This window comes from Odontesthes bonariensis, chromosome 17, assembly GCF_027942865.1.
Source record: "Odontesthes bonariensis isolate fOdoBon6 chromosome 17, fOdoBon6.hap1, whole genome shotgun sequence".
In the NCBI taxonomy this organism is placed as follows: Eukaryota; Metazoa; Chordata; class Actinopteri; order Atheriniformes; family Atherinopsidae; genus Odontesthes; species Odontesthes bonariensis.
The window spans coordinates 15,966,378-15,990,579 of record NC_134522.1 but is presented as its reverse complement, the minus strand read 5'-3'; the positions used below and the strand labels follow the sequence as shown (position 1 = coordinate 15,990,579).

At 40.1% G+C, this 24,202-nt stretch overlaps 1 protein-coding gene across 1 annotated transcript; it reads left to right on the top strand.

Moving 5' to 3' along the window:
• Positions 1 to 3,467: 3,467 nt before the first annotated feature.
• On the top strand, positions 3,468 to 23,004 carry LOC142402529 (RAS guanyl-releasing protein 1-like). The gene is made up of 17 exons (XM_075488053.1): positions 3,468 to 3,848; positions 4,467 to 4,645; positions 9,579 to 9,686; positions 12,692 to 12,752; positions 12,840 to 12,971; positions 13,310 to 13,463; positions 13,654 to 13,827; positions 14,620 to 14,736; positions 15,840 to 16,115; positions 16,464 to 16,544; positions 17,972 to 18,076; positions 18,255 to 18,364; positions 18,768 to 18,912; positions 19,027 to 19,063; positions 19,417 to 19,548; positions 20,273 to 20,586; positions 20,671 to 23,004. Exons 1-17 carry the CDS (start codon positions 3,715 to 3,717, stop codon positions 20,803 to 20,805), a joined length of 2,394 nt encoding a protein of 797 aa, XP_075344168.1. The 5' UTR covers positions 3,468 to 3,714; the 3' UTR covers positions 20,806 to 23,004.
• Positions 23,005 to 24,202: the final 1,198 nt, after the last annotated feature.

Here is a 24,202-nt window from a genome sequence, read left to right as displayed (position 1 = left end):
TTTGAAAGTAAAACTGTGTATAATTTAGCGAAGAATTAGCAAGCTATTCTATCAACGCTGTTTTTTGTCATTCACAAGGAGCAGCTAGGCTTGCATTAGCCCTCGCTCACACGTTAGCTAATTGGTTGTCACAGCACGCGACCGTCGTGAGGTAAACTTAATGATGCGTTCAAAAGCTCTACGTTACTTGTAGATTATACAAACGAATGTTCGTTATAACCGTTAAAATATAAACAATGCACGTGGGAACTTAAAGACTTTATTAGAAGCCTTTACACATGTATTTGTTATGTTACTTCTATAAATAGTTATCTGTAAATGTCCAAGCTGGTTTAGCTTTTACTCATTCGAGGTTAAAGGTTAGCGCCCTTGCTTTTGGGCTCGGACAGCATGAAGATATTTGTGATGTCCGACTCTTTATGAACCATTTCCGCTTATGAGGGTACCTGATAGAACCTTTCACGAAAGTCAAAGTTGTAAATTAAGTTTTAGAATTTAGGCTACTTGTCAGCAGCAAATGTGTAGAAAATAACAAGCAAAACAGGAACCTCGGCCAAATCTTCAAGTTACCCACTGTTACCGTGTATGCACCAATCGGAAACTTTGTCCCTTTAGTGCCCCCTAGTGAAGCAAATTGCAAACAACAACGTCAGAATAGCGAGATATGTGTTTTTAATAGTATTTGGTGTGGGTTTGTTAGGACTGGCAAATTCAACCTTCCCTTTTCTTTAAAATAAGGAAGATGTGAGCAAAAAGAAAAGAAAAATAGAATATATATACTAAAAATAACAAAGTTTACAGACAGAATAAAGCATTTTTGTTCTACAGCATTTTTGGCCCTGGAAGTCTTGTTTACTAATAGTCTGGATGGAAACAGTGATAGCAAACTGAGCTTGCACATTAAATGTTGTCTACAAATTATTGCAACGTTGAGTGGAGACTGTTTTCAATAAAGGTTAATGTACCATGTTCTGCAAAAGGCCAGCGTGCTGCCAGTTTAATAGCCCCAGTTAACTCAATATATCCACCAGGGGGTGCCCTCAACTCAAGTACTGAGCCAACTGCTGTTCATCCAAACTTTGAATCTGAAAATCTGGGTAGTTTTCCATCCTTACGTCAGTTTGCAATATGATATTCTTCATCTAAATTGTGTTTGTTGTTGTTTGGGAGGCATATAAAAGGGAGGAAATTGTTAAAGGAGACACAATTAGTAATGTAGTGTACTTTTGTCATTTCCTAGTCTCACAGTTTTAAACTGTGCAGATCCACAGTACTGGGAGAACAAAAACATCAGGAAAGATGTGATTCAGATGCCAAATGGGGGCAGGCTTAAGGCACCACTGATACCTGCAGTGATGCATAACATTGTACAGACAAACTATCTTATCACAAGTAACCAGCTTCAAATACACAGGTTCTCATGATATCACTTTGCCAGTGGAAAATAATTAACTTAAACTATTGGTTATCTGAAAACAGTGCGTACGGGCGTACTGAGACACCTCATCTAGAGGAGGATGTTCTGAGGTACCAAACCTGAGTCAAATTTGATCACAGACTGTGTGTTTGGACTGTACTCTTTGTCTTATAGAGTCCATAATACCTCCTGAGCTTATACTCGGTTCAAATCAAGGGTACAACCAAAGTTCTACAACTTTAATTATCAGCATTCCTCCTGGTATGAACGCAATCTCACGTGGTCAAAGAAAAGTGGGATTATCTGCATTTCAAAAGCATTTAGCAGTCACAGCATACTCCTGTACATTCAATCAACGAGCCTCAAACTAATAAAGGATTTCAATTCAAGATCACAACACATATAAATGCATTTTCATCATAATGATTCAGTAAATAACTGATTCTCCCTGCGGCCCAACAGTTGGATTAAGCAGGCATAGAAAATGGATGGATGGATGGATGGATAACTAATTCTGTATTTTGAAGAAAGAAGTCTGGATCCATCCAATACTCTTTGTAAGTCATGGATTTGTTTATAAGTTTGGAATATCCATGACCCTAAGTGCAAAATATACTGTTAGCTTTCGTCATTCTTTTACCTAATGTCCACCTAAAATCCTAATCTCGAACAAATGTGATAACACTCAGCAGACCTCTTAAAGCAGCTGAAAAACTTCAGGAAACATCTTCTCTGGACCACCTACGACAATAATTGTAGTATGAGCTGTAACGGAACCTGCAACCTCTTTTATCTTTGAAGGAAGATCCACCCTTTCCTGCTCTGCAGATTGAACAAATAGAATGCTTTAGTAAACCAAAGGAAGAATCACATCAAGCAGGTTTTACAGAATTTATTCATATCAAGGACCCTGAGGCATGGGGGAAACTATGATTTCAAAGGTTGAGGGCACACAATTAGTTTGGACACAAAATCGTCAGAAGGGCTCACATTTTCCAGATATCCCCACAGAGATCAAACAAAACAGCAATTTTGAAAAGACCCCTTTATGAAATGGAGCAGTAGTGTTTGTGTTAGATGAAGTCATTCCACAGACAAAAGCTGAAGATTAAAACCACTCCAGAGATAAAGCAAAGTAGTAAATTAGGTAAGTTCACTTCATGGTCAGGTCATGGTTAAATGAAGTGAAGACTTACTATGTTAATTTAAAACAAGATAAAAAGTAATGCAACAGTTCAGTTTATTTATTTTTCAATCTTATTTTGTTGTTGTTTCTTTTTTTAGGGGGGAAGCTTCTGTATAACAATCGAAGGACAACAAACAAAGAGCTGGAGGGAACGACTGGGTTTACTGACGTCTTTCCATTCTCAGTGTCTCTCACATTGTTATCTTAAGATTTTTCATAGTAACTTTTGTATTTCTCTGAAACCACTCCACCAATGTGCACAATAATTGTTCTTATTAATCAGTGAACAAACCTACAGTTGGAGATTTGAGAGGTTTTGGTGCTATAAGTCCCTGGATGTGTTGTTGCGTTTGACTCCAGTGTGAGACCATTGTATCTTTGATAAGCTTCATCTTTGTTCTTACTCTCTTTTCAGCTTTGATTTGATCAAATGTATTCAGGTTTGACCATCAAAAATAAATAGGTTAGGTATAAGCAAGAAGATGAATATGTTTAGGAAGCAAAACTACAAATTTGTAGTCAGTGCCTGGAAAAATGGTTATATCATTAATTTCTGCTCTGATATATGCATATTTGTGTAAGTTCAGCCTGTCAAGGAAAGTATAAACATTCAGTGTTATAAGCAGAGCAGGTATGTTGCCTCATGTAGTTGAAAAAATTTTACAAATCTCACAAAGTAATCCCAAATTCAGTAACTACTAGTCTGTGAGAGCACACTGCTGAATATGATGTGCATCAGCTGAGATTCATCACTACCTTGGGGGACCAGTGTACACCCCCCCCCCCCCCCCCCCCCCATAAATTCCGCCCATGCCCCCAGGAAACACGGACACGGGTTTCTATCTTGCCAACACAAAACGGGATAGCATAAATGTAAAGACTTGATTAAAGTTGTAAAGTAGTCTCTAAACCTGTAAAAACACGAGGCTTGACGCAAGTTAAAATGATAAGTAAAGTGTAGAGCTCAAGGGAGTGAGTGACATGCCTGACAGCAGCACGGCCGCCCCCTCACCGACAGACTGGGTGAATCTTAATTGTGTAATGTTCATTGAGGAGTCAGCGCAATGCTGCTGAGACCGCAGAGGCGCACGGAGCCGACCAGAGCGATGTAATGCTCCCATCGAGGAGGACACAGATGGACAGCCTAGTTCAGCCGCTCGTCGCCCAGTACCTCGCCATGGGATGTCTATCTAAAGAGAACCAAAATGAAAGCGTGACGTCGGACGAAAAGCGAAAAGACGATGTGTAAGTCGCTAAATCTTTTTTATAGTTTTTGGCTTGTTTTTTTGGTAAATATATGAGCACACTTATTCAAAATATACGTTGATTACTTTGGCTATCATAGATAACATATTGCTGGTAAATAAACGGATGTGTTGGAATTTGAGCCGAAACCGTAACTGAATTTATGTGCTCCGGTTGTGTTTTACGCACAAGCGCGCACAGATCCTCCGCCTGGAGTGTTATCTTCCGTGTTGAAACACGTTAACTGGAAACTCATTCATTGTTTACTTGTCACGCGACAGTTTGACCTGGGTATTCACAATCAGTTGGTATTTCCCTAATTTAAAGGAAGGAATTTAGAACAATGAATAGTAACATCTAAAGGTCGTGTCTGAGCTGCAAACCATAATTCCTACTGATCTGGTATTTACATATTACAGTATATAGTCACATAGAATTATGACTTCATATCACGTATGTGATGTCTCACTCTCTCTCTCTCTCTCTCTCTCTCGCTCTCTGTCACACACACACACACTCACACACACGGCCTTCATTAAAGACAATGAAACTCAGACTAGACTTCCACTAAGCCCCCCTGCCTCCCCCTCACTCTTCTTGTGTTGGTCTTTCTCTAAGGAGGGTGACTTCAGGATGCACCTCTAGCAAGTCGAGAGTTTCTTCTCCCGGCCTGCCTCACAGGTTCCACAAACCCAGCCCAGCCCAAACCAACCCGGGGAAATCAATAATGTCCCTGGGACACCTCACCAAGGGTGCAAGTTGGGATGAGCTCATCCAGGCCTGTTTGCAGTCCTTCGGTAAGCTGCTGACCTTCACTGGGCTTTGTTTCACAGTGTAAAATCCTGCTTTGAAATTAAATTTGAGTACTAATATTTCAGGCTCAAGCTTTTTTGGCTATGAAATCTACAATTTTTTCGATGTGGGCAGGTTTAAGGGTTAGTTTGATAGTGATCACTGCACCGTTGCTGGGAGGCTTTTCCCAACAGTTTTGCAAGCTTTTAGCTGAAACAAGTTTGGACAGGTTCCTTACAAATGAAGGGTTGCTTTGTATTTAAAACTAAAGGATATTTTCTTACCACTGCTGAATTTGTTTTTGTTCAGTTTAAGATATGTTTTGATGATGAAATCCCTCCAAGATGTCTGATTTTGTGTTTTTGCTTTAAGTGATTGCTGAAAAGAAAAAGTAATATTTCATCATTTCTGACTTTACCATTGCTTGTGTCTCAGGCAGCATGCAAGATGGTCCTATCGAGAGGGTTTATTAAAATGAAAAAAGCACAGCAGTGGTCGTGTAGGCAGTAGTTGGATCCGTCAAACAAAGATCATTGGCTCCATCAAGTTGTCTGGAGTGCTCTCAGAGTTATGGTGATTGCGTCTCTAAAGAGACAGCTTTCAAACTGCCGTTGCCTGGTTACACAAATGCAGCAAAAGCAGTGGACAAGTGTTACAATAGGCTGTGCATAAAATGACATCTCATAACTACATTTATCTGCAGAGAGGTAGAAGAGGGCTCTAATGACAGACAGCATCTCATATCAGGTTCATGAAGGAAATAGAATTTATCAGGAGTGAAGGAACCCCAAATATTAGCACGAAATAATGCCATTATACAAAATCATTTTCTGTGTCACAGCTGTATGCAAAACACGAGGTGTGTACACACATGCACAAAATGCTATCTATCTATCAGTGCAGTGTTATTACTGGGATTTTGTTTGAGCAGTCTTTCCTGATAAAATGGCAGTCCTGTTCCTCTCAGCTCACATCACAAGTGAACCCCTACGGTCCACAAGTCCAGTCCTTTTCAAATCTGAAAGTGCACGTAAGAGCTATTTGAAAGATTACCTGATGGCAGCTTCAAGCCTGGCCAGGCTGAAAGGTCACCTCCCTGAACAGTAGCCCTCAGATACCGACTAACCTTTGAAATACAGAGAACTATGAGGTGTAGATCAATGGCTGAAATCATTACTCTCTCCAGACCATACAACACTGCTGTAGTGCACGCTCACAAAGTATCTATCGCATTTCTTTAATAATAGTAATTAAAGAATCAATTACATGCTGCAGATATCATGAATAATATCTATGAAAACAGCCAAGAAACTTAAAAAGTCGAGACGTTAAAAAACTGTTTTCTACTGGCCTGATAGAAAACCTTTAGTCTCTACAGTGTTATTATTATTGTTATCGGCAAACACTTGCAGTCCTGTGAATTACAACTTCACTGTCACTAAATGTCCTGATCCAATAAGTTGGATTTACTTAAACATAATTTAAACAACGTTAATCATGCTACATAAAAAATTATATTATAGTCAATATTGCGGTAGTTAATCTGTTTCAGTCACTCTCATTGCTTGCTTGCGGTGTTGCTAGTGACAGCAACTACATATTGCAACCATTTTATCTGTTTATCTGTTACTGTAATCTAACTAATCACGTAATCACGTACATTTATGTGTCAATTATAGCGCAACATTGAAACAATTTAGCTATTGTTTTTAACCAACAACTATTTGTCCATTAATTATAGTCATCAGTACATCATCAGTTATTATTAAGTATTTCAGACCTTGCTTAGTTACTTTGGTTATCAATCATTCTGAGGCTATTCATTTTTTTCAAAGATATTTCAAACATTTAGCCATCATCCACAGCTAACAGGCCTATTAACCATTTTCAAGCACTTAAAGCCAAAAATGTTTCAGTACCTATTACGTTAGAATATTTAAACATGCACTTGCATTTGACTAGTTTAACTGTTTATTCTTTACTGTGAGCAATACTGAAAGTTTCCGTAATTCTAAGCAAACTATTTCTTTTCTTTTGGCTTTTAAGCAAACTATTTCGAACAAGAAAAGTTGCTTTAATTTAGTAAATTTGTTCAGAATGGTTAGCAATATTTATCAATTACTGGCATACTTTTTGCTTTTGCCTATATTTAGTGGTTTCAGTGGTTTGTTTGACCTATCTTTTGAAATGATCTGTTTTGTCTTTTGCAACCATTTTTCTTAGCTATCTGTTTGAAGTTGTTGTACACCTTGTTGGGATATTGAAAGTCACATCGTAGTACTGTGTTATCCATAGAGCTGTGCCAAGCCCTGGTCAGTATGGAAGATTTTGCTCAGAGTACAAAGAGATATGCACCATCCTGCATCTGACTTGGACAAAAACAAAACAAAAAGATAATCCAGTCTGATAGCCTCTTTTAAAACAAGGAAAAATGACACTCCGGTTTTGAGTGTCTGATGAATGTTTAAGATAACCTTCAAAGTAGGCAGAGCCTGCCCTCTGCAGTGTTTATCACCATCCAATATCATGCAGTTCCAGTATGCTGCTGGGCGGCAGCTTTCCTAATGTTCCAGTCACTAACAGTCAGTCCGGAGGGGATTTCCTCCTGCAATTAACCCTGCACAGGGAGTGTTAGTGGTTGGAATGTTGTGAAAAGAAGGATGAAGAAATTGTTTACCTGATGGAGAGACATAGCTTCCTGTTGCGCATCTACCATAGAACTGACTTTGGCTGATTCAAAACCAGAGAATGAGCATGAATAGATGATTAAAGCATAACAAGCTAATACTTGTGTTTGCACAAATGTTCATAAGGAAAACTTGTAGTTAGGGCTAGATGTCTAAAGTGGACCACAGCTGTGTTTTTTTTTTTTTTAAAAAGTCACTGTGAAAACAAGACATTGTTTCATTTGTCTATTCTACCCTCTCAGTGATTTGACTGGTGAGGTCTTCACCATTCAGTGGGTTTATATGGAAGTGGCTGCATGTTGTTAACAGAGACACATCCGATATAGGATATGGAAGGCTGGATTAGTCAGCTGCAGCAGGAGTGGCAAGTTGCTTACAGATAACAAAGATAAGAAACCATGTTGCCATGGTGTCTGAGGTATTTCCAAGGTGATTTGGTTTAAAAGTGGGTCCTCAGACGCCTGATGTCCTTGATGGTGTCAAGATACTGGCAAAGCTTTTATTCACAATTGTTGTTCTTAAAATTTTCTACTGACTGGGTGTGGGGGGCTATATATCTCTTGGTTTAAAAATATTTTATTCAAAGATACAATTGAATGTTCCTCCAGTTTATGTCTAATACTAGTGCAATTCCCGTTTCAGTGGTTTGAAGTCTTGCAGAAGCGTTACTTTCAGTGGACAGTGAAATGTGCTTTATGCAGTTACAGATCAGATCTGGCATTGTTCTGTCACGCAGTGTTTCGTACACACGTAATCTAAACTTATAGAATGGCAGACGTGGAATGCTTTTTCAGCGTGCATCTCAAGATGTCAGTTGTAGCATAGAGTCAGACAATCCAGATGAGGAAAGGTGGTCTGGTCACAAAGAGAGGAAGTTACAAACACGCAAGGAAAGAGGAAATGAAAAAGTGTAGTGAGACAAGCGAGTCTCAGAGGTTCACACAATCAAAGGAAAAGGTAAATCTTCCACTGCAGGGTCTGTGGATGGTATGAATAAAGGTGTGTGTGTGTGTGTGTGTGTGTGTGTGTGTGTGTGTGTGTGTGTGTGAATCAGTTGCAGTTAACCTAACCAGCTCTTGTCCACTGATGGAAATACCTACGTCACAGTTTTTGAGATAACATGTTTTTCACATTAGTGACTGATATTCCACAAATGGCATTTAGATGCCTTTTATTATTTGCCTGTCCTCTTATGTATGCAAAATTTGACAAAGGTAAATTGACTTTCCAATAAAAAGTTCTAACTTTTAGGGAGCCCATCAAAACACTTTAATATGGTCTGCGCATCCAAACATGTCTACTTTACAACAGTACATTTTTAACAAGTAAGTCTGTTATTAAGAGCAAGATGGTCTTTTTCTGGTGATAGTATATGATATGTAATAATTTGCTGTTATTTATTTTTATTCATCAGTTAAAAATATAAAAAGTTAAAAATATATTCTTAAACTTAAAATAGACAAATACAAACGTTTTGATATTGAAATAACAATCAAAATTTCCTTAAACACAAGGAGTTGGAAGCAGTGGACTTTGGAGCATTCAGAGTACATTAGAGCTCTATAGTTGATGTTCTTATCTGGGACAATTATGCCATTTTCACCTCTGCTATTGAATAGCTGCTTCAACTTAAATTTGTTAGAATAAACAAAAACTACATATTTTCTTCCACTGTTCCCCTATTTTGTGGGATGATTCATGCATAAAACTTCATGTTGCTTCCTGAGCAGCCCTGAAAAAATATCACACAGACATGATGTGCCACAAAAACTGCTTTCATTTTTGATGAAGATTTAATGTCCCCTAAGGCAGTTTTATAAATGATTTTAATGTCATTTTATGACAGTTATGTCATATGCATAACAGTGATCTAAAACAAACAGAAAAAAGAAATCTACCCTCAGGTTCTGTAACAAAAACTGCATGAAAATGAATATTTAACATTTTGCATGGGGTTACATGGGGTTGTTCATTCACATGAATGAGTATTTTCATTTGGCCTAAACCCAAACGTACTCTGGAGCTATGGTCTGGTGAAACACCTAGACTAGTGAGCCAATTGATTCGATGACTTGATACATAAACAGTTCTGTCATGACAATCTGGTAACACCATTTTTGTGACTTGCCTTTTGCTGATTCCCATTTAGAAGGATACAGAAAATCTTGTGTCTCTGATGACATGTTGTCTTGCATCTCAGTCCACTTTAAGCAATGACTATAAATTCAAGTGTGCACATTTTGCTTTGCAGATTCGGATGGTTGTGTACAGGGGAGCAGCCACCTGCTGAACATCACTCTGACCATGCATCGTGTCCTCATGTCCTCCAGTGATTTGCTGGACAAACTCGGAAGTCTATATCCTTCAACATAAAGCTAGAAACACTTTCACAGTACAGCTCCATGATTAAGACAATGCCACTACTGAGCAGGAAATGAAACGTAGGATCAGATTTCTGGTCCTGCTTTGTGCTGCTTTCCTTTGGTTGTCAACAGCAACGCACAGTCAAGCTTGTACTTGGCTCAGAGCAGAGGTGTCAAGTAACGAAGTACAAATACTTCGTCATCACTGTTCTTAAGTACACTTTTTAGGTATCTGTACTTTACTCCATTACTTATTTTTCTGCCTACTTCTGACTCCTACTCATTACATTTTCACACAAGTATCTGTACTTTCTATTCCTTACATTTTCAAAACAAACAGCCTCGTTACTCTTGGCTTCAGTTTTTTTTTTTTTTTAACTCTTGGCTTCAGTTTAATGTTTATGTATTTCACGTCATGTGCGCCATCCAATACAGATCAGTGGCGCCATCCACACCTAGTGAGAACGAGTGTAATTGGATGAATCATATAACGCAAACACTCATCGGTTAGGCTATTCGTCAAATTTGTGCTGACACACAAGGAAATCGTCATTCGTCAGAAGCAAGCAGGTGTTCTACAAACTGCAAACGCGAAGCTGCGCGAAGTGTGTGCCACGCGACAATGTCGGATTCAGAAAAAGATGGCGAAATGTCTGAAAGGTCGGACACAGGCAAGAGCGTATCAGGAGATGGAGCCGGAAACCAACAAGACCTTCCTCATCCTTGGCCCTATCTCAAAGAATTTTTCGAAATAGTCGGGTGCAAAAATGACTCGTGGAAAATGCAATGCAAACTCTGCACACCCAAGACCCACATGTAGAACTAATCAGTTTTCAAATTAAGCTTGCAATTCAGGTAGTAGCATCTACCTTTTTGTGTGGGTTTTTAAAAAAAAAAAAAAAATTATTTTTTATTTAAAGGGGAACTGCGGTATTTTCAACATTAAGCCTCTTTTATGAGTCATCTGCAATGTTTTAGAACCCCCCTCACCGCTTTTTTGAATTTTACTGCTGTCTCCGGTATATGCCTATTTTATTTGGCAGCTCGTTCATGCTCGAACTATTTTCTTAGCCACCTCACAGCCGTGGATAAACTTCCGCTCAGCAGTTGAATCTGACTTGCTATACTCCACACCACTTGATGGCGGAGTAATATCAACGAACATCCAGGTTTCCATAGAACTCAATGGGATTTACAAAATGTCAAATAAAACACGACAGAAGCAACTTTTCGCAACGAAATTTGATATGGATTACCAGTGCACACCAGTAACCACTCCGGTGAGTTGATGATTTTGAAACGACGTTTATGGTGCTTTTACGGACCTTTTAGGACATGCATATGACTTGCCATTCTGAAGCAGGTTGAGAAGAATCAAAATTAGGCAAATACCGGAGACAGCAGTAAAATTCAAAAAAGCGGTGAGGGGGGTTCTAAAACATTGCAGACGACTCATAAAAGAGGCTTAATGTTGAAAAAACCGCAGTTCCCCTTTAAAGGTTACTTATACTTTTATACTTTAAGTAGGTTTTGGAGCACATACTTTTTCACTTTTACTTGAGTAAAGAGGTCAAGTTGATACTTCAACTTTTACCAGAGTGTTTTTAAACTGCAGTATCTATACTTCTACTTAAGTAACAAATGTGTGTACTTTTGACACCACTGGCTCAGAGTGCATCCTATAGCTGTCAGAGTAGAATGTGATGGGCAAGTGGCAGTTTGTGTTTACTTCAACTGTCAGTCTCTGTAGTCCTTTTACATCCATTTCACAGTGTAACTCTCCTTCACCTCGAGCCCTGCATCCCATGCATTCAATAGCAGTGAATCTATTACCGTTCTGTTGGTCTCTTTCAAAGTCTTTGATACAGTGCCTTTCATTGTCCCTATTTAATGCCTAAAAAAGCATGGCTTTTGTAATGTCTTGTGTTTAGAGTGGATCATCTCTAATCTAGGCTTGAATTCAGGAAACAGCAGTGGCGTCACAAAGCCCCATCAGAGGATCCTGCTGGCCCAGTTAGGATCCTTGGGGTTTCAGGTGTTAATTACATCTGTCTCTATCTGATAGAAGTCCTCTTCAACTACATAAAAACCCAGACCCACCTGCTGAAAGAGGCCACTGTGCACACAAACCCACATCAATGCACACACAGCCAAATGGCCCCTCTGCTATTTTTAATCCTCTCTTATTGAGCCTGATGACCCAAAAGGATGCATCAAATGTATCCAGTCAGTGTGTTAGGATCAAGAAAGAGACACAGGGGCCATTGACAGTTCTCATCACAGTCAAGCCTTGGGATTTGCGTGGGTTGATCTTCTGTTCCCATGACGTAATTAGCTTTTTCATGTGCATCACTTCAATCTGAATTCTTGTTGAGAGCCACACTGTCAGTCTATTTATAAAAGCTCCTTTGTTTCATGGGGAAATGCTTTGTGCTTACTGTATATGCATTCAAGGGGAAGTGTTTTGTGAGCGACGTGCAAAATGGGGAACGTTCTGACCACAGAAATGAATAATATTCTTGTGGGCACACAACACTGATTATAACATCTTTAGAGTCCTACCACCAAACAATGCGCATTATCAATTGTTCTGTTGTATTTTAGATGATGGTTGTGTGTTTTCTTTGTGCATTTTGTGATTCACTACCTCTGTATGCCAGAATGATTCATTCAGTGATGCTCATCAGAGTTTTGCCTCATGCAGTTGCCTCCTCCTACATGACCAAATGTCACTTGTGTTTGCTTTTTGGTTTAGTTGCTGCAGTTTTTACTAATGAGCTTTTTTTTCTTTTGTGGGAAAGAACCTCTGCATTCAAATCAGCCATATGCTCATTATTTACTCAAAACATACCCCGTCTTGGCCGCTTAATGATCAGTAGATTCTCTGGCAAAATAAGCTGAACAAAAGCATGTGAAACATTTTTTTAGTTCAGACAGGAATCTCAGGTTTAACTTTCAGATGGTAATTATGTTTGGTCAGCTCCTTGACTAGTTCCTACATTTAAAACAGCATTGGACAATGAGCAGCCATCAGAGTGCCAGAGGATATGCTACTTCATCAGGTTAGTGAAACCCATGTGACATGTTAAGGGTCAAATTCAACTCTTGTTTTCTATATCAATCAAGTTGGTATCATTTCTGAACTCCAGGCATTGGATTCAGGAATTCTGGATGATGTTCCGGTTGCACCACAGCTTGTCTGACAGCCTGGATGAGTTCCGGGATATGATCAGAGAACAAGGACAAGAACATCTTTGCTCTCTCTTAGAGACCAAATGGATGTAAGTGTTAATTTCTGACCAGCTGGCATACTGAGACATGAGGCATACATGTCTGTCAGTCAGTTTGTTTCACTCATGAAAACTACTGAAATCAGTCACGATCAAGAATACAGACTCTGAGCTGAGAACAATTTCACCTTGTGGCTGCTACAAAATTCCCCCTCACCATCTAAGCTGTTATGCATGACAGCCGACCCCACATTATTCCCGACTGAGGCTGCAAACCTGAAATTTTATAGATCTAAAGGCCTTTAATTAAGCAGTTGATTTTTTTTTTTTTAGCACTATCATTGAATCCTTTCTGATGTGCTCAAATTATATTTCATGGGGTGTTCTAGAAATGAACGGGACTGGTCATGGAAGGCCAGCCAGAGGATCAAAGCTAACTACAGTAAAAAGAGGAAGGTCTCTCTTCTTTTTGATCACCTGGAGCCCATAGAGTTGGCTGAACATCTCACCTACCTGGAGTTTAAATCGTTTTGCAGAATATCGGTGAGTATATGAACTCATGTCAACTGTAAAACACCCTCAGTTTAAGATTATCATTGGTACTTTTTATTTGATTTATTTATTTGATATATTTGTGTGTGATGTAAAAACCATTGAGTATGCCCTCCTGGTATGACAAGCCTTGCAGTTTCCGTGTAGAGGTTTATGCTCTTCTCTCTGCTCTCTCTGCCAGTTTGTAGACTATCAGAACTACATTCGAAGCTGCTGCATGAAGGACATCCCCGTGCTGGAGCGTTCCATTGCCCTGTGTAATGGGATCTCCCAGTGGGTTCAGCTGATGGTGCTGAGCCGGCCAACTGCTCAGCTGAGAGCTGAGGTTTTCGTGAAGTTTATTCACGTTGCACAGGTAGTGGTTAACCCAACCCCCACTACGGTTCTTACGTTTCTGTTCTTAGTTGAGCCGAAAAGAAAACATCACATTTCCTCTTGCTTGTATCTACATGCTTTTATTAACATGACTTGTTTAACCAAATACAGAGTACAAATGTCACACAGAAAAACACTACAGATGCTGCATAATTAGCAGTTGCATAATGACAATTCACAGAGAGCTTGTAATGATTTTCAAGAGCTCAGCTGCAGGCCTTCAGCATATCCAAAGATTTTTCTAATGACAGAAAAACATGAATTTATTGTAAGCTAATGGAGTCCTCCTGTGGAAACCTACTTTAACACTATGAGTTACTTTTGTTACTTTTGAATTGAGTCAGTGATCAGACCTCGCTTGTTAAAATCCTTCCAATGCGTGTGCATGCAGCCTGCTGAGAAGTGATACACTGGCTTTAGGGAGCCGTTAGGCAGGCTTGTACTCTGGAGGACCTCTTGCACTCTAAACATTAATGCACCAGACTGCTGCTGTTCACTGCTGTCAACCTCAGAACCCACGGGTGTGGAAACGAATTTCACACCATAATGCTCCAGTGACAGCATGAATTAGAGAACTGAGAAAAGGGCGAAAAGCCCTAAAAAAAGAGAGATATCAGCGCGCAGTAAGAAAAATACTATAATATAAGTAGCTTATGCAACATCAATGTTGTAAGTTATATAACCGGGGCTACCTGGACCAATTTTGATTATGTGTGTTTTCATGTATGTGCGTGAATGGACTGATTTAATTGTGTTTTTTTGTGTCCACCAGAGTCTTCACCTTATGCACAACTACAACACACTAATGGCAGTGGTGGGAGGGCTGTGTCACAGCTCAATTTCCAGACTAAAAGACACCACATCACATGTGCCCAGTGAGGTCACCAAGGTAATGGTTAAAAAGTACTTTAAGATCATGCTTTTGGGTTCTTTACTTTCACTTTATAGTGTTATCCAGCTTAATTACTCATCTGAAACCTTTGCAAAGTTACTAAGATCAAAGTCCACACCAAAGGGAGTTTTCTTTTCCCTGCCTCAAACTCCGTATTTGTAGTCAAAGCTTTACTTCTGTTACTAATCTACATCACCATGTGACACAAAAAAAGCCTGCCTCTCAGTGGCTGTTTTGACACTCTTCAAACTGTTCTTAGGGATGTCAAGGCTGAGACCATTGGGGTGACAACTGATAGGTCTTTATTTTGTTCTATGACTCATAGCTGTAGGGTATTTAGGTCATTTTTTTGGTCAGTCTTATGTAGATTTGCAGACATGACTGCCATGTAGAAGTACGCTGTTTATGCAACCCTTGATTGATCAAATGAGATCAAAAACGGTTTCTAATGTTAAGCTTTCTGAATTACTTATAAAAGTCGAGAATTTTTTTTGTTTTGTTGGTTGTGTGGTGTGGCTAGGCTTGGAGCGGGCAGTTGCACCTACCCTTAGTTATAAAAGGCACATAAGATACTTTGTCCATTCATTCTTGTCATGTTCTTGCGTGCATATTAAATAAACATTGCTAGCTGGTGAAAATATAAACAAGGTTGGTAATTTGAAAAAGTACTTCTTGTCAAACTGAGTTAATATAACAAGTGTAGAAATTGGTGAGCATTGACTATAATCCTGCTGTCACAAGGAATTGTGGGATAACATTGTCTCCTGTCCTTCTATAAAGGATGGTCCAGTGTATTCTTTGCCAAAGTAGATAAGAAAGGATATGTTAAATAATGAGCAGCCTATTTACCCTTCATCCTTTTTGTCAATTCAGAGCAGACAAAGTTGACAAAAGGAACAACAGAGATATATAATATAAGAACATGAACGCATTTATTCAAAATAAAACCTGCTAAACCTACTCTAGTAGCCCGAGTAAATACAACCATGACCTTGTAAATGAGCTAATATGGGTTCTTCAACTAACCACATAGTATCCAGTTCATTTAATAGTGAGGGATTAGAGCTCTCTCATCTTAAGAAATGTCTTTTACTCCCTAGGTACTGAATGAGATGACAGACCTGCTGTCCTCCTGCAGAAACTTTGACAACTACAGACAAGCTTACAGCAGATGTACAGGTTTTAAAATCCCCATCCTTGGTGTCCATCTCAAAGACCTGATTTCTGTCAACGAGGCCATGTCAGACTATGTGGAAGACAACAAGGTGAATGTTCAGAAGCTCCAGGCGCTTTACAGCCATATCAATGAGCTGATCCAGCTCCAGCAGATCCCACCCAGGCTGGATGCAAACAAGGACCTGGTTCATCTATTGACGGTAATCCTTCAGAGTCACTTTATAGATTCATTATTCTTTTTTAATTATTGCGTGGCTTTATCTGATTCAATAAGTTGTGAATGTACTCACAGATGCCAATGAGCATGAGAGTCTATGATCTGTGAGTGTGTGGGTGACAAACTGAATGTGAATGACACTCAGTTCAGATTGGTGCATTGTTGTGTTATATGCGTACAGTGTTTTAATCATATTTGAGTAACAGAATGCCCCTGAGAGATAATAGTTGTCCTGCAACCTGAATTCGTCCTTTCAAGGAGAAAGCTTTGTATACAGAAGGCTCACTCTGTCTGTTTAGCTTCCATGCACTGATGTTATCCTCTCTCACAGCTGTCCTTGGACCTTTACTACACTGAGGATGAAATTTATGAGCTGTCTTATGCACGGGAACCCAAGAACTGCAAAGCACCTGTAAGTGATAGAAACACAGACACCTAAAGTTAACCGGCCAGTTGGAAATAACGTAAGACCTTAGAGACCCCCTCAATTAAATATATTAATCATTTTAGCATGTCTGTAGGGTATTTTTTTTATGCTGGAAAGATTTCACCCACTAGCTAAGCATTTGTGCCTTGGAATTGTCTCAAAAACTTGTATTCAGACGGCTATGTTTTTTTTACATAACAGGTCTGGGAAACCGATGCTGCCACCTGGAGATAGTCTGGGCAATTTTTTTCATACTTTTACAGAACTGCACGTATCAGGTGTGGCAGTGCAGTAAAGTCACTTTAGTTGTAATTTTAGTAGTTAGTTAGTAAGGATGAGCTTTTGGTTGCATTATTAGTCATCAGGGGTGGATTTAACAGTTTTTTCAAATTTGAATATTCATTTGATTGTTTGATATGTAGCCACATGTCAGAGGTGGTAGTTACATGGTGGACCATAGTTCCACCTTACGCACCGTTTGGCAGTGTTTGGTTGCTGCCTGATTAGGTTTAGGTTTATCATATTTTTCATGCCCACTTAATCCTTTTCAGAGGTGCAGGGGTATGAGTTAGTTCAGGTTTACAATTATAAAAAAAACAAACCTAAGTGTGTTTAAAGTTCAGGTGTGTAACATTTAGTGGCAGAAATGCCATATGATGTTATGGGTTAGGGGTTAGTTCTTAGTTCTTATTAGTGGGAAATCGTGTATAAGGTATAACTTATATGAAAAAATGCCCCAAATGGATAAACCAAACACTGGCTCTCTACTGCATTTTTTTTTTAACCAATTATCCTGTCGATTTGGGATAGATGGAGATTAATTATTAAGTTGCAATTTTTGCCTTTCAGATATCCTGCACACTGGACATTTTTATGGAGACTTTTAGCATTTTGGGAAATACTCTTATTAATTTTCTTGGCTAATAGTTGAATGTGCAGAAGAAAACTGTCTGTGTACATTTCAGCATCATTTCAGCAGCTGGTTAGCTTAGCGTAACCTAGTGAATGTCAATAAGGAAAACAGCCTGCTGGCTCACAAAAACACACTAAAGCTCCTTAATGAGCATGTAGTTTTTCAGTTTTTTTTATCAATCTGAAAGATGGATTATTTAAAAAAGCATTGCAGGGTATATAGTCATTTTTTTACCATTGGACAGGACCTAAGCTAACCCGCTCTAACAATGTATCATACATAGGCAAAATATCAATACAAACTTTACTCTTTTATTCAAAAATATAAATAACATACATTATGACAAATGAATATATGTCTAATTTACTTTATTCCCTCGTAGCTAGTTGAAAGTTTTGCCTGTTTTTGAAAATTAGATTGTGCTCAAATTTAGTAAAAGATGTATGCCCAGACAAGTTATAACATGTTTTCTTTTAATGAGAAATTAATTCTGTATCAGCCAGCCACCCCCTCCAGACCTCCAGTTTGTGTGGACTGGGCATCAGGAGTGGCTCCAAAACCCGATCCACGAACCATCAGCAAACATGTGCAGAGAATGGTAGATGTAAGTGCTTCCTCTTTTCAAGTGTAGCCTCCGCACAGCCTTTTTGTAATGCTATTATGTAACCATAATCATCAATTTTAACTATTATTGTTCACGCAGCCACTTTGACAGTCTGTTCTTGCAGCTATTGTTCACTGATAGTTGAGTAACAATGGTCTTTACTTCTTGTCTTTCACAGTCCGTGTTCAAGAACTACGATCATGATGAGAACGGATTTATTTCTCAGGAGGACTTTGAGAAAATCGCTGTTAGCTTTCCATTTTCCTTCTGCGTTATGGACAAAGAAAAGTGGGTCATTGACAAGGTCACACACTTGCTCTTAGCTCATATGTAACTTCAGGGAAGAGGAAGCCAAAGTGGTATTTGTAGTGATGAGCGTAGCAACAGGAAATATAAAATAGCTGCAGAACAAGCCATAAACCACTTCTAAATACTCACATGAAAACAAGCACCATGATGTGTTTTCACATTACACAGCGACAACGTGGTAGATAGTGTTTAACACATACATCGGACGAGTAGGTGCAGATATGAATAAATAAGTACAGAAATTCTGTACTTATACAACTTGTGAATATGTATATTGAATTCATATTTTTTACCAGAATATGAAAAGTTTTGTTTTCTTTGTTTCTGTTTTCTTTATTAAACTTTTGTATACCGTGTATATAATTTTTTTTTGGTTGTTCAGGGAAGGCCTTGTAAACAGAAAGGAGATCACAGCTTATTTCATGCGGGCCAGCGTCATCTGTTCCAAGCTGGGCCTTGGCTTTGTTCACAACTTCCAGGAGACCACTTACATGAAACCCACTTTCTGTGACAACTGCTCTGGATTCGTAAGTAAACTCACTACTTATTTGTTACCTTCTGCAAACACTGAGTACAATTTTGTTATTAGTCTTGTAATAATCAGTTATGTTAACGGTTTTTCACTGTATATTCTTTCACAGTTGTGGGGTGTCATCAAGCAAGGCTACAGATGCAGGGGTAATTATTAAGTGTTCATCTTTGGCTCAGTGCCTGTCTCAGAAATGAGAGGAGGTACTCGCAGTATCTTGTGGGGAGCAGGTGAGGTGAAGTGTGGTTTTCTATGCATATTGCTAACTGAACCTTGCAACACAGGGAAAAAAAAGAATAGAGTCTGCATCAAGAACCACAGTTTTTCCCCTCCCCCGTCCTTCACAAGATCTAAGAAGTATTTGTTTGCTTGACTGTAAGCATGCACCATTCTGAAAGTAGCATTTGCAGAACAGATTGTGTTCAAAGAGAAGTGGGAAATCAGTTTGTTGAAGTAAGACTAGTTCCTGCTGTGACATGTTGTGCATTCTTTTTGCCTGCAGACTGCGGCATGAACTGCCACAAGCTGTGCAAGGATCAGGTGGCGTTCGAGTGCAAGAAGAACACCAAAGTGACCAACACTATCGACAGTCCGACACCAAGCTCCACGCCTGTCACCACGAGCACCTCAGAGGGTGGGTTGGGCTGACAAGGTTCATTCTAAACAATTATATTCACACACTCATTACTAATCATCACACAGTCATAGCAAATTAACTGTTTTCATCATTCCCACAGATGTGCTCAGTCTCACCTAAAGTATGCAGACTTTAACAAGCATCTAACTGTGGACTAAAATTCTTTGGCATGTGCCATCTGCTGGCAGATCATTTTTTTAGATCATTTATGGCGCTCTGCAAAGCCATGTTATTTCCTGTAATCACTGGCTGCCACATTTAGAGACAGCTAAAAGCTACAGTTACACATGATTTAAGTTTAGTTTGGAGCTAAAAGAAAACAACTCTTGAGTGTCAGGGTAATTTCCCACCAGCTGCCATTACGAACTGTTTCACTTACAGTAATACTCAAGCTGCCCACCTGCTGCAAAGAAGCACCTAATTTCAGAACAGAAGCACTTTCAGTTTTACTTAATATAGAGTGACTTACTAACAGACTAAATGAAAACATGTGGGTTATAATCATGCAGCCCATCTCAAAATGAGTCTTTCTAATGTAATCTTTTTTTGTGACATGATTTATTTAGCTTGTTATTTATGACATACTGAGCTGTCATTTTGCTTTGAGCCGTATGATATTCTTTAAGGAATTATGGTGATGAATGGCTGCAAAGTAGAAGGTGACGTATCATTTTCCATTTGTCTAATTTGAAATTGTTATCATTAATATCCCTCCTGTCAGGTTCAGAGGAATGTCCTTTCCCCTACCCACCCGAGGACAGCAAAGACTGGAGCCCAGACTCCCCAGTCTCCTCCCGTTCGAGACCTACAACAGTCCATAGCTACACTCAGACAGAGGGACCTCAGCTGTCCCCTCTCACTGCTGAGCCAGCCCACCTTCAGCCTTGTCTTTTAGTCCCAGCGCCACCCACCCTCTCCTCGTGCCCCAGCCCGTTGATCCAGAGAAAACGACATTGTGCCAAGTGGGAAAACAGAGCCTCTGTTTTGCAAAAGCATGAAGAGGAGAGCAAACCCACCTACGAAAACCTGGAATCAGTGAGTAGCGGGACAGATCTTACACATATCTCGAATCCTCCACGTTCATTACAACTGTACTTCAACTTACTGTCTCTTTTGCAGGAAAACCAGACACTCCAAACAAACAATGAGACACTACGTAAGAAATTGAGAGAGGCAGAGCGGGAGGTGGAGATGCTGAAGACACTGCTGAGGAGACATGCTCTTCATCCTGTGGAGGAGGACTCCTCCTCTTAGACTCAGACTCACTCTGAACCTTTTCCAGGGAGATTTGTGCTGCCCCCATATGGCCGAATGTATAAATTCTTATTTATTGGTCATGAACAGTGAAAGTGTTTCACCAGTATAGTGGGACTGAGGCAATTTGGATTTACATAAGATAAAGTCAGATACAACGTGCAAGGCCAATCAAGACGTTTTAGGGCTGATAATACACTGTAGGTCAAGACAAGCTGACAGCATCCATCCATCCATCCATTCATTATCTTCCGCTTGTCCGGGGATCGGGTCGCGGGGGCAGCAGCTTGAGCAGAGAAACCCAGACGTCCCTGTCCCCGGCCACTTCCTCCAGCTCTTCTGGGGGGACCCCGAGGCGTTCCCAGGCCAGCCGAGAAACATAGTCTCTCCAACGTGTCCTGGGTCTTCCCCGGGGCCTCCTCCCAGTGGGACGGGCCCGGAACACCTCACCGGGGAGGCGTCCAGGAGGTATCCTAACCAGATGCCCGAGCCACCTCATCTGACTCCTCTCGATGCGGATCCGTCTGTCAATCTCCTGCTCCATTCGTCCCTCACTCGTGAACAAGACCCCGAGATACTTGAACTCCTCCACTTGGGGAAGGATCTCATTCCCGACCCGGAGAGGGCATTCCACCCTTTTCCGGCTGAGGACCATGGTCTCGGATTTGGAGGTGCTGATTCTCATCCCAGCCGCTTCACACTCGGCTGCGAACCACTCCAGTGAGAGCTGAAGGTCACGGCCCGACGACGCCAACAGAACCGCATCGTCCGCAAAAAGCAGAGACCCGATTCTGAGGTCGCCAAAACGGACCCCCTCAACGCCCTGGCTGCGCCTAGAATTTCTGTCCATAAGAATTATGAACAGAATCGGTGACAAAGGGCAGCCCTGACGGAGTCCAACCCTCACAGGGAACATGTCCGACTTACTGCCAGCAATGCGGACCAAACTCTGACACCGGTCATACAGAGACCGAACAGCCCATATCAAGGAGTCCGGCACTCCATACTCCCGGAGCACCCCCCACAAGAGTCCCCGAGGGACACAGTTGAACGCCTTCTCCAAGTCCACAAAACACATCTTGGGCGAACTCCCATGCACCCTCCAGGATCCTGCCGAGGGTATAGAGCTGGTCCACTGTTCCACGGCCAGGACGAAAACCACACTGCACCTCCTGAATCCGAGATTCGACTATCCAGCGGATCCTCCTCTCCAGTACTCCCGAATAGACCTTACCAGGGAGGCTGAGGAGTGTGATCCCCCTGTAGTTGGAACACACCCTCCGGTCCCCCTTTTTAAAGCTGACAGCATGTCACCTTTAATGAGATTCGAGAACTTCTAGTGGTGTGTATAAGGTTTTGTGAAAGCTGCTGCAGTACAAAATGCAGTAAAACTGTAGACCCATGGTATTAAAGGGAAAACACATATCAGAATGTATCTACAGTATGAAGAGGGTAAAACATTCTACTTAAAGGACTGAGCAAAATAAGCTGCTTTATTGCTCTGAATAGCTCAGAAAATGAAAACCACTGCATGGGCATTCTTCACTTTCGGAGAACCTTTATAAGTAGTCAGTGAAAATAATGTAAAACATAAGTCATGATTGAATGAGCGAGTGCAGTATTTTAGAGTGAAAAAGTACAGCAGTGTGTGTTTGATCAATTCTTGATCAGTTAACAAGCTTAGGTATTTATGTTAAACATAAAATCGAAATCCGATGCTGCAGGAAAATGTGTGCAGCACTACAGTTTTCAGAAAGTACATCACAGGTAAGTTATTACACATGGTGACAAGAGCCACTCAAATCTACAAAACTGTTGTTGCTATGTATTATTTTTTCATTTTCGATGAATTGTTAATATTTATTGTCTGAAACACTACACAGTTCACGTGAAGAGTGAGACAACTTTACATTTTGTACAGAATCGTGGTACTTTCCCTGACTTATTTATGTGTGTAGGTTTCATATTGATATTTTTTATTTTTCCTGTTTTTTTTATTGTGCAGTCGTCATTTTGTTATTGTGCGGTCCATTGTAGCAGTGCTGTACTGTGAACAACAGTCAAGATACATGTATTTGTAATATGTGTAATGTCCTGTAAATACAAAACATACACAGTGCCATCTTAGTTATGTCTAGTTTCCTCCTCTCTGAGCATTGTTTTCCTGTTGTTCTAATAAATAATGTGCATTCTGTAGAAGTATGTCTCTTGTGTTACTCATTATGACCACCAGGGGTCACCAACATATTGCAAAAACAAGCCTTTGGCTTTTTTTTTAATGATCGATCGTCTACTTTCAGTTTTCACACTCATGGGCATTTCCTTTGTAAAATCTGCTCACTAATTAGTTGTGTGCATGTTTAAATGTGTTATTTCAAATGAAATTGCGAGAAACTGTCACAGCTGAATAATTTTCCTCCTGATTGTAGTTCACTCAAATGAGGTCAAAATGTACTAATAGATTAAACTTTGATGAACAGGACCCTGTAGTTCAAAGATATGTATTTGTTGGATGGTATTGGGGATTATTTAGACACAAGCCCTCAGAGGAAGCCTGTGTTATCCTGATTTCTGGATATCTTGCCAATCTACCGTGTCCTTAGGGCTTTGCTGCCGGTAATGAGTCCAACGCACAGTACAGATTGGCCAGCAGATAATGAGAGGGCAACTGGCTTTTACTGTAAAAGCAGAGATTCAAACCAAGTGTCTAATGCCTCACATTTTCCTCAAGCCACACTGCAAACAGCAGGTTATTAATTGTGCACTTCCATCTCCTTGGTGCTGTGAATCAATACGTTAATGTGGCTGTAATTTATACCCAGATAAAGGAAACCCATTGACTTAAATTATGTTGTGTTCCTTCATCTCTCGCAGCCATAATGACTTGTCGCCTTGTGTCAGCTTGGCAGTGAACAGAGACCCAGTGAAAAAGGATATTCTCTGAGGCAGAACAGCAGCTCCCAAGCCGAGCTTTGGTGACAGCTAATTTACTTTTATTTGAATGTGACACCCAGCTGTTGGGGAGTAACAGTCCCCAGTCTACCGGGCTCCATACACACTAATGCTGAATAATTTCCAATATCATGGCTGGCTGGGAGAAAGTGACAGAGAAAACATGTGTTAAAGATGCCCTTGGAAAGGCTCCTTTTTACCCATCAAGGCTGTAATAAAAACCTGAGAGGAAAAATGTATTTACCGTGACAAGTTAAAGCAGTCATCATAAAGATAAATGTATCAAACAAAAGCCATTTATAAACTTAACTGTTAAGGTAAAAGTCATTTTTTTGTGGCGCATGTATTCCTGAAGGAGAATAAAGGACAGTCCATGACTCTGCTGTCCAGACACTGAGGACAAAATATTGTTTAACACTTCAACAATCAGTCTAATTACAACAGG